At 38.6% G+C, this 11358-nt stretch overlaps 1 protein-coding gene across 2 annotated transcripts; it reads left to right on the top strand.

Moving 5' to 3' along the window:
* The first annotated feature begins 449 nt into the window (after positions 1 to 449).
* LOC103803514 (transthyretin) lies at positions 450 to 9680 on the top strand. Of its 2 annotated transcripts, XM_009076074.1 has the most exons (5): positions 450 to 516; positions 1879 to 1913; positions 2689 to 2828; positions 7382 to 7517; positions 9403 to 9680. In XM_009076074.1, exons 1-5 carry the CDS (start codon positions 450 to 452, stop codon positions 9508 to 9510), a joined length of 486 nt encoding a protein of 161 aa, XP_009074322.1. In that variant the 3' UTR covers positions 9511 to 9680. The 2 variants fall into 2 exon arrangements, with proteins under 2 accessions (XP_009074322.1, XP_009074323.1); XM_009076075.1 differs by lacking the exon at positions 450 to 516 and having other exon boundaries at positions 1732 to 1913.
* The last annotated feature ends 1678 nt before the right edge of the window (positions 9681 to 11358 follow it).

Raw genomic sequence — 11358 nt, forward strand, 5'->3', positions numbered from 1 at the left:
AAAATTGTGTTCACTTTAAAAAAGAGCTGCCAAAAGGTCAATGTTATAAAAGAAGGAAGAAAGATCGATAATATGGACAGCTGAAATGTACTATCTCCACAGACCTGACTTTTCAGAAACTGCTACTTGACAGGAAAACCTAGGAAAAGATAGTAAGTTTTTTAAGTAATTCTCCCATATGAGAGCAATTTCCCATACAGGCAAGTATTTCCTTGCAATGCTCCTTGGCATCATTTCCTTACAGAACAACTGAGAGCAAAACACATAACAGTCTACCTGCTCTAGAATACAGATAATTTCTCTTCCTGATTTACAAAGCTGCATTGCTTCAAAGAAATATTTACAAACCACGAGAGCTAAATAATGAAGTAAATTGTTAGTGCACAGATCTAAGAGCAGCATTTACCTTCTCAAGGTTTGAATATAACCCACAAGTACTAGATTGCAGCATGATTTGTTACTGCTGGGCACCTTGCACTGACTATTTGGAGGCAAAGTGTATCAGCCTGCTTTGTTGTAAGGACAAAGAGCACTTTTATCCCAGTTCAGGAGACAACTGTAATATAGATTTTTTTTCAAAAATCAACTTTGCCTAATGAGAAGAGCTGCATAAAGCAGCCTGCGTGCATGAAAGCCACTGGAGAATACCATAAATGATTTCTCTCTAAGACCATCATAATCTTATTCAAGTTAAGGTGCAAAAGTGCTTTTGGTTTGAATACTACGAAATCAGTAAAAACTAAGTGTGCCAACTCCTGAGAAGTGTAGATTAAGGGTTGTTTAGGACACGGGGAGAAAGAAATGCCAAACAGGGCTATTTCTTTGTCTTTCAGCTAGGACAGGATGCAGTATGGACAATTTCTATGTGATGCAGCTGAAGAAACCCAGCCATACCATGCTAAATCCCTGAGCTGACTTCTCCTAACTTAGCTTGGGGCTGAGTTCACCCCCGAAAACTTCTAAAATGTACATTTCAGAGCATAATAATAACATTTCCAGCATAATAAGGGCTTGTCAACTAGAATGTTAACATAAGCTACCTCGTCTATGCTAGCTGCCTTAGTCCTTCTGGGGTACATGGTACAAGAGAGCACTCATCTTACTTTTCTGAGACCTTTAGCTTCCCAAAGGACAGATCTCTCGAGGTCTTTTCTGGGTAACAAAGAGGAGACCTCAATGTCTTCCTGAAGATTAGGCAAGATGAACCAGTAGAAACTTCTGGTGAGAGGGACATCCTATCTAAACCGGGTCTCAAAAAAGAAATATTGCTGCTTTCCAGCAAGCAGGGTGATTGCTTGGGAATCTGTCTCCCAGCATCGACCATTAGCACTGCTTGAGCCAGACAATGAACAAACTCCATCACTCATGTACTGAGTTTGCATCTGTATGTGGGATCTGGTCTTCAGAAAGTACTGAACTTATTGAGAAGAAACATGGGGCAGGTGCACAGAAAGCATTGGGACATTATCATGCACAACCTGAGAGCAAGGTAAAGGAGATCTCCTAGAACTGGTTGAATTTCTGGGCAAACAAAGGTCATTTTGCATTATTTTCTGGAGGGCTTTCTACGAGCCTAATCTCCCCAGGCAAGGGTCATGTTTGTGTCTGTTGCTTATTTTCTTTGCTCTAGTGATCCTGCAGTCCTTCCATTGACTTCAATGGCAGTGCTATTCATGGACTGACTCTAGGATTAGGCTATTTACTAAGCAAATAATCAGAATCAGCAGTTTTGAAGTCATATGGGCACCCAATAACCAGCCTGTTTTGTTGTTGGATTGGCTATAAAATCCCAAATCCCCTCAGCCCCTAGCTGCTGGCACCAAGGCTCACTAACAGCAAACAGAATGGCCTTTCACTCCGTGCTCTTTGTTTTCTTAGCTGGACTGGTATTTTTCTCTGAAGCTGCACCACTGGTGAGTCTCTTTGTATTCAAACTCAATCATTACAAGAATGATAATCTAGATTTTCTAGATGACTAGCATCCTCCTCATCCATGAAATTCTGTAACCATTAGGCTTTGGCTGGAATGTTATTTTACTACTTTTTTTAAGTAGCATCTTCAGAATTCTTAACACTTCTTTTTTTTTTTTTTTCCATTTACCCATCTATTTTAGGATATTATTGAAGAGTCAGGGTTCTAGGAGATGTGACCTTCTTTTCCTGTCTGTTCATGACTCATATCCTGTGTCTTCAATATAGAGGCAGCTTTACATTCTTCATCAAACAAGTGCTTCCCTAAAGCCCTAAAAAATATTTTTGAAGAATGACTAAGGATTCCTTATAGTATAATGAAACTTAAGAAATGGATGTTCTCTCAGCCTTAGGATGTAATAGGTATTTCTTTGTTGGTTTCCCTGCTTAATATACTGTGTCTGCACTTACCAGAATTTACTATTTTCTTATTTGTGATCTCAAAAAAAAGCTATACTTTTAAACATTTTCCTAGGGTCATATGCATTTCTAAATATTTATCACGCAATCTCTGTGTGTGTGTTATCAGTATAAAGCTCTAAGATACTCTTCTTCGAGTAACAGATATTTGTGAACTAGCTTTGAATACTGTTTGGTAAAGAACTTGCTTTTAAGTGAATGGTAATTCTGCAATAAAACTCCATCTTTTCTTTGGAAGAAGGTTTTTTTGCAGGGCTGGTGAACAGCTCCTATACAACTTCTCCTCCTTTCCCCAAGGTCTCCCATGGCTCTGTTGATTCCAAATGCCCTCTCATGGTGAAAGTGCTGGATGCAGTCAGAGGAAGTCCTGCAGCTAATGTAGCTGTTAAAGTCTTTAAACAGGCTGAAGATGGAAGCTGGCAGGACTTTGCTACTGGGTAAGTTGTGTGGTCTTATGGACCCATTTTCAGGGTGCCTCGACAAACAATTGAGAAATAAAGGGAATCAAACTCTGATCAAAAAATCAATATGTTTTCTAACACATGCCACACTGTCACCACTAACAACACACAAATTCTGGTGTAAATTTGTCAGATTCAAGTGGAACTTATCTGTGACTGAAATGCTAATTCCAAAAATACGTTGAGACACTCATCTTTGTTAGGGAATAGGTGTAGTAATAATAAAAGTCTATTTACCAGCATTTTGCAGGTAATCCAGACTAACCTACTAGCTTCATATGCAATGGATATAGAGATTTATTTGCAGCAATCATATACAAAATTCTCTCTGTAGGCTTTGTATACATGCAAACAATAAGCGCCTTAGTTGTCTTGTCTTGTGTAACAAACATGCAGCTTGGAAGAAACTCCTTGACCAGAAAGTTTTAGAGATTCCTATTGTAACATAACACAGAAGCACAATCTCAGCATTTGTTTGTTGTCATTTCTCTATACCTGCATGGCTTTTGCTGGAATGGCAGCTTAATACCTACAAAGCATCCTTAGAACATCACTGGGGGTCAGGCAATCTTTTGTCTGTGAGAAATGCATGGGTAACAGAAGAATAGAGTTTACTAAAATTCAAATAGGTGAGGTACACAGGCATTTAACTTTCATTGGAGCAACTCATTGAATCAGATTTTTAAGTAAGTCAAGAGGAATCTCTAGTGCCAGCAGAATATTCAGGCACAGAATGACAAGCACAAGGACAGACAGGAGGCAGCAGAGTACCCAACTGTCTTTTACCAGGATTTTTTATAGCATGATTTACATAAAAACTGTAGGAAAACAAAAAAAAAAAAAAAAAGAACAACCCAGAGGAGAAGACTACAAGGACAGAGATACCTGTCTCTCCATCTGAATGGTTTCTTTTCATAAAATTCAAAACAAAAATACTTTTCCCCATCACAAAGTAGCAAGAAAGGTTATGAGATTGAAGAGGGAACAAACACATCCTCTCCCAAATTCTGAGGGACAAATCTAGGAATAAATGATTCTAAAAATGGATTTATATACTTTAACAAACAGAGAAACTCCATGAAAAAAAAATGACCTATGGTTTTCAAAGAAAGCAGAGACAAGGATAATGTCACCCTTGGTGAGTTTCTCTTCCATTACTAGGAAATTAAATTATTTCAAATGTTTCACATGCTCTTGAACATCTAATACAAAACAAAATTTACAGAGGAAAAAGATAAATGCAACATCAGTGTTAAGTGCCCCCACTTTAGGGGCATAATGGTATTTTCTTGCTCCGTTTACAATGTTACTTTCAACAAACCTAACGAGACAAGTCCTGCAGTTCTTGACCAACTTCTTTTGACACAGTAGTTCACTATATCCAGGAAACCAAATCACTTCTTAAGTATGAATAGAGAACATTAATCCTAGGCAAGTGAGAACCATTTTTCTGGGGGTGGCAGTGGAGGAACATTTAATTATAATTTTTATTGCAGGTAAAGATTTTGAACTTTCCTTTGGCTTGCATCTTAACCAAGGCTGCTTTCAGTGATACCACTGACTTTAGCTGATGACACTTGTTTGAAACAGGTTTTCCCATGTGATAGTAATTTTATTCTTTTGGGGATGCCAGAATCTCCCTGTGTTAAACCAGGTGAAAATATGAATGCAGTCCAGGACACAATCTGTAACTACTCCTGCCCGGTGAATAATATTTTGAAGCTAGCAGATACATATGGAAAAGTTACATGGTGCACAAGTGTCTATAGTAGTCATTTTTTCACCTGATTGTTTTTACTTTGCTAGCACACTTTATGTAATTAAGCAAATGCACCTAGCAACTGTTGAATTTGGAGTAATGGTATTCAAGGGGAAGGGAGGGAGATAGCATAGCAACAGCTGACTTTATTAAGAGGCTTATTTCAAAATTAGTCTATCCAGAAATATGCAAGAAGAGATAACTTGAGCTGAGACACATTCTGAGGAAGGCTTTAGAGCTTGAGAAGGAAGAGACCTGGGAAGCATGTGACTTGAATTCTGTATGAGCTCCTCCCTTGACTAGCTTTGACCTTCTCACTCCTCTCGTGTTTTTGGGAATCTAGATCTTATCATGTAGTTCAAGAGCTGCTGTCACCAAACATAGTATTCATGTGACCTAGGTTGCAAATCATAAAAAAAGAGACTGCAGCATATTTGAAGTGTTTCCCAATCCTCTTATTTTATTTTTTTAACTCCAAAATAATAGCTCGTGTTCCTGAGATATTTCCTTAGCAGTTTGCCTCTGAGAGCAGAGTTTCTCTCAGTGCGGTATTTGTCCTAAGAGTCATAAAAATCATTGTACAGACAGTGTAGTTTTAACCTGACCACAATATACAACTGAGGTCCAGACAGTGAAAAAGAGCATTAGGATTGCAGTCTATGCTGGCACCACAGTAAACTAACTGGAAAAGCACAACTTTTTTAACTTAACTGTCCATCTTACAGCAGATGCTGGCAGTCCACAGCTTATTAAGAATAAGCAACCATACTATATTTATTCCCCCACTCATACAGAAATACAAGTGCTGTTCAGAAGAATTCACTTGAAGCGTTTTGCTACCAGCGTCAAATGCAGAGCATCCTCTGCCTTCTGCTAATCCCCTCCAGGCTCTGAATCACATGCTGTCCTGTTGGCTGTCAATCCAGCAGTAATGCTGAAGGGTTTCCTTCTGAGACCACTTGCATTGAATGGCTACCATTTAATAACTAAAGTAAAGAAAGTGCCATTAAGTCCTGGTAGTGTTCATGACTCTTCAAGTAAACTCTTGTTTCCAGTTTCTCAGCTGTTCTGGATGGTTAACATCTGCAGCTCTGGGGCAGCTTTCATTAGGGAGAGCACCATGCAAGCTGCATACACGCTTTTCTCAAACTAAAACTTACATGTTTGCTAGAACAAAGATTGTGAGGCAGACACCATTTCTCCTTTTGATTGGTTTGTGTCTAGACCGTCCAACTTGTAGGCAGAAATATGTGGATTGCTAACTGGTACTCTGAACACTTCTGCAGGATCTCAGCTATTCGGTTTCACAGCTTCAAGGACACTTGCCAATGAATTCCTGCTCCTTTTACCTATTGGCTTTTATTAAAGCAGTATAGATTGACTCAGGAATTACTATTAAATCAAAAGAAAATGGGTGTGTACACTTCACAATTACTTGTGAGACATGTTTCAAATAGGGCTTGGATTTTCTGTGGGTTTGATCTGCCTTGGGTACAGCTGATTTCTCTTGTATTGAACCAGTGAGACTTTTGTCAGTACCGACATATAAGAAAATATGAAAATTAGCATGGGATCTTCAATCCTGTACCTCTTAGTATAAGAAAAACTCCATCATTCAGTCTTTTTCATGCACCACCATTAACCAAAGATAACAAACAAGATGAAGGAGGAGGCAGTGACTGGGGAAGAAAAGCTGCCATAGTGCGATTGATTTGGTCTTGGAGGAGGGGCATGTCACTGCTTTGTCCCCTCTGTCTTTTGCTCTTCAAGCTTTTCTGGTTTCTTCCTAGACAGTTACTCCTTGCCATAAGATGGGAAAGTTCCACTAATTTTTCAAGTCAAGGCTTTCTTCATTTTTCCTTCAACTACATCATGTGGTTATGAGGTGCTATAAACACGAAAATATATTTCAGCAGAAAAAGAAGACAAAAACAAGCAAATAAAAAAGGGTAAAAACCAGAAATAGAATAAAATGAGGGAACATAAATAAATGGAGTTTAGGAGCTAAGTATGTAAATATTTAAACAGCTGTCGTACAAATCTTGCTCCTTCTGAAACAAATAGGGTGCAATGCCAGCTATATTCTTGCTTCTGAACTTCCTTCACCCACTTTTTTTGTTACAAGTTAAGATGTTACTCTGAAATGGGAATTCCTATTGCTCATTTACATGGTGCCCAGTAGAAGAGGCCTCTGCTCTTTGACCAAGGCTTTGTAATTCAAATTAATAAAATCTCATGATGCTAAATTGCTTTTCCAAGATATTACTGCTCAGGGTCAGGTCACATAAAATCACATCAGTGTATAGGTTAAAAAACCTATAGCCTCGGTGCTAATAACTAGAGAATGAAATAATTTTCCATTAAAATATCTCTTCTCTCCTTAATTATATTTTAAGATTTGGCATCTTGCCTTTCATCACTACAATCCTTTTCCTAAGCCACTAACATTTGGTTCCAGAGTGTACCAGGTACAAGCCAAACATCACATTAAAAGAGAGACTTTAACTATAATCCCTGCCTTTGCAACAGAAATGACAAGAAAAGGGCAAAACAGTTTTGATTTGTGATGTATATGGGTGAGTTGTTAGCAAGAACAGGCTCTGCAACATGGAAACACACACTGCATGGAAGGATGGAATTATGCCAGATGATTAGAAACTACTCAATATAGAGTTTGGCATCTCTGCTATTCAATATTCCACATTGGCTGGTTCTGTTTAGCATCTGAATGACAGTATAAAATATTTATGTAGCTATTTTATCATTACAGGAAAACCACAGAGTACGGAGAGATCCACGGGCTCACAACAGAGGAACAGTTTGTAGAAGGAATATACAGGGTTAAGTTTGACACCAGCTCTTACTGGAAGGGGCTTGGGCTTTCTCCATTCCATGAATACGCTGATGTAAGTAGTTGCAAATATACTTAACTATCTGTATACAATGCCTTTTGTAGCGGCATCAGCTGGAAAGAACTAATACGGTTCTTTAATACTGGAGAAGCAGCATCATTCTGTGGTATGGTTCACTGCCACACAACATAGGGCAAATAAAAGCAGTAAACAGGCTAAGCCAAAGGAAGAAGCCAACTTCCCTGCAAATACTGACACAGCTCTTTCAAAGAGGAGCTCTGCCCATTCACCCATTCTTGCCAGTAGGGATCTTTGTTCTAAGAGAACGACATTATTCCAAAGTAGACTGCTGGTAAAAACAAAAAAGAAAAAATCAAACACACACAACCCCCCCCCCCAAAATAAAAAGTAAAAAGGGAAAAAGACTACTTTTATTGCTGCTGAAGGAATATAGGGATTTGAAAACCCTAATTTTACAGGGTATAAGCTACTCTTGAATCAGAGGTATTTCCCCCATATCAGACTCCTGAAAACCCCTGATTTCTAGTGTGAGCTATAATTACAGGAAAAAACCCCAATTCTTTCCATTATGCCTTTTTAAAATTATGTTCAGTACTAAACATTCAATTTTTTTAAAAGAAGGCATAAAAATATAAAGAAATAACCATAGTGGAAAAGAAAAAGTTGTCTGTTTCAGCAACACTAAAATTTCATAAGCAGACCAGCAACCTCATAATGTCCCTTTGCTTTCAGTTCTACACTGATTTATTGTGCCCACTATTCTACAACATCCAAAAATTTGTATAAACTCTTCAGGCTCAATCTGTCATTAACCTTAAGTTTCACCAATTTAAGTAGTGTGGAATTTTGTTGTAGAACATTTTAAAGCACAAGTTTATTAAGCTCTGTGGAGGACTTAAATTATGGAGACCCAGGTCTATAAAAGTCTGAAATGCAGTTTGGGTGACTTTGGCCAAATAAACAAACTTCAAAAATATTCCCTAACCATTTGTATCTCTGAAAGTTGTAAGGGCTTCACATCAAAAGTTGCTTAAAAGTGCCTGGTTATGACTATTCCAGCTTGGCTGTTGGAGAAGCTTTCCCTTGACCCAATAATTTACCGGTCAACAAATTAGCCTGGGAAGTGGGTAGAATTCAATGACTGACTGTGTACAAGGTAACTGAAGCCTACAGTCCTCTCATCCCAGTAGCTTATCTGTCAGCAAGACTGGGATGTTAGGAGGGAACTCTCCAGTCTTCTAGTAAAATGTATGTCCTTGTTAGAAAACAGATCAAAAAGTAGGCTAAGGAAAGCCAAAGAAAGCTGGAGCTTAACCCAGGTAACAACACCTTCCTGGGAACTGGGTGTCTCAGGTTCCAGAGGCTGATTTGGAGAGCAACAAATTTGAATTTTCTTAGGGTAAGGGTCTCTCCTTGTTCTGGCAAGTCTAGCCACTCAGTTCTTAATGGAAGAACTGGCCTATCACAAGTGGAGATTAAAACAGGAGGGGGCACTGAAGTACAGAAAATGGCTTTGGGCTCCAACTGCCTACCTTGCTTGGAAACCTCACACAGAGGTTGTATTTACATTCACCAGGTGGAATTTCACCCCTGTCTTTCGTATTGGTAATTTGAGATACCTCCCCCTCATCCTCCCGTTCCACATCACAAAGCAGTTTGCCTTGCTTAGGGGCAGGAATCTCCACCTAGCTGCAGTGCAGCTGAGGCTCTTTGTGGACTTCAGTCCAAATCTCACAAATTTCTCAGTCCTCAGCAAGCACCACAAAGTAATGGAGAGCATTACCCTTCAGAAGGGTCAAATAATTGGACAGAACTGACAAAGTACCCTGCAGATGACATGGAGCGTGCTTCTTTGTTCTTGATAAGGTAGTTTTGAATGTATGTTGTTCATCATGATCACACAATTTCTCTTTTCCAGGTGGTGTTCACTGCTAATGATTCTGGTCACCGTCACTATACTATTGCTGCCCTCCTCAGTCCTTTCTCATATTCCACCACTGCTGTTGTCACTGATCCCCAGGAATAAACATGTACTGTCCTTACACAAACACTCTCCTCCATTAGAACTATTGTAGGCTTTCAGGAGGAAGGTTTTTCCTACTGCTAACGCATAGCTTTTTGCAACATTAGTTTTTTTTCCATTTTGTAACCTGGCAAACTTCAGACAAGTCAATAAAACATTACTTCTTTAAAACAGTGTTGATTTTATTGGTGAAGTTTTGTGTTCTAAGGTATCATGAGTTGCATTGAAGTGCAAAGGACATCTGAAAAACATACATGGCATGGCACTTGATTCAGTTCTGTTATCTTCCTCCAGTACCTTAAAAAAGTCTCACCAAATGCATTGGCCCAACATAAGAAATTTATAGAGTTGTGCTACCTTAAAATATTTTACCAAGAAAATATACTCAAAATAATAAAGTCATCTGTGCTACCCTTAGTTTACACACAGAAAAATGTTCCCACTACCCACTAGGTCGCAGGGGAAATAGGTGAAATTCTGAATATCTAGCAGCAGAACAAGCAATGCAGAAACTGATGAAATACATATGTCCAGAGAGTGGAAAGAGTTAAAGTCTTTGTACTCTTACTCAAAACCTCAAGTAAACCTCAACACTTTGATGTTTCAAGAGGAAAGTTTACTTCTCAATCAATCTAGGAAGCTCTGAAGTATTTTCAATTAGCACCGTTTTGAACAACTTTGCTGTGATTCTTTGATATAACCCAGCTGGCTACCCTACTCAGGTGCATTTCAATTAAAGCCCTAATAAGTCAAATCTCTGGCCATCATTATAAAGTAGTCCTAAAATAGAAGCATCATCTTAATATTCTCATATTTTTAAGAATAGAAAAAAGTAAGCTGTAGAGTGACTGTGATTCAAGCAGTGTTGCTGATAAACTGATCAAGGACTTTGAGGGCTTTAGCAATGATTTCTTTAGACTGATGGCCTATTGCATTTAAAATATCCTGAAGCAGAGGAATTTCTTTTTAATTGGATTACAGAAATTACAGAGAAATTTATCGAAATCATGCCTTTCAGAAACTGTCAACATTCAGCTGCGACCGACCTTGGAGTTTATCTCTACACCCAGAGCCTGCGGGATGACTGCATACCCAGTGAATTCACAAGTTACAAAAGCTTGCCTGTAACGTTTCACTATTGGGTTACACTTTTCCCAGGTTTCTGGATATGACCATAGTTACACAACTCTGGTAAACAGTGCAAATTGTTTCAAAACAGCACCCATCTTAAAGCATGGAGATTTCATGAGATCTTGGTGTTCCCGGAGCTTGAAAATCAGTACATTTGACTTGTAGTTGGCTATGCCAAGCCCTCAAAATAGAACTTAAATATGTTCATATAGGTGTAGTCGTCACAAAACAAAAATACTCTGCCAGTAGTCCATCTGATGGCAGGATAAACCTGGTAAGAGTGAATATAGATACAGGTGCCTAACCAAAGATCTGAAAGATGTTTAATTGCAAGAAGTAACATTTCCCTAAAATGAAGGAGATGCTTCTGGTAGGATCTGACTTGCAGTTGTACAGGGAAAGTCCTGAACTTGTACTGAATCTAAGGGACAAGTAAAGTGATAGGACTTAGAACACTGTGCTTCAGAAATGGGTGTGTAGGTATCCTGTTATCGTGATGGTAAACAAAAGTAATATATTTTTCTTCCAGTGGAATTTATAAGATAACTAGACTGCCCTCATATTATCTGCCTACATTTTGTTAGCTATGAGAAGGCCACCACAAAGTGAAAACTCTTAAATAAACATGTGACTCAATTAAACCAAGCCATAACCACAGAATATTTCTCACTGAAATTGCCGAATTGCCGAATTGACACAAAATTTGTATTTCTCTCAACT

The sequence above is a fragment of the Acanthisitta chloris genome, unplaced genomic scaffold, assembly GCF_000695815.1.
Source record: "Acanthisitta chloris isolate BGI_N310 unplaced genomic scaffold, ASM69581v1 scaffold3416, whole genome shotgun sequence".
Classification (NCBI taxonomy): Eukaryota; Metazoa; Chordata; class Aves; order Passeriformes; family Acanthisittidae; genus Acanthisitta; species Acanthisitta chloris.

Excerpts from the sequence above, each read along its gene's own strand:
- LOC103803514 (XM_009076074.1), top strand. The coding sequence starts at position 450 with ATGATTTGTTACTGCTGGGCACCTTGCACTGACTATTTGGAGGCAAAG. Across the intron at positions 517-1,878 it reads GTGTATCAGCCTGCTTTGTT|CTGGACTGGTATTTTTCTCT; the intron begins GTAAGGACAAAG and ends TTGTTTTCTTAG. Across the intron at positions 2,829-7,381 it reads TGGCAGGACTTTGCTACTGG|GAAAACCACAGAGTACGGAG; the intron begins GTAAGTTGTGTG and ends TTATCATTACAG.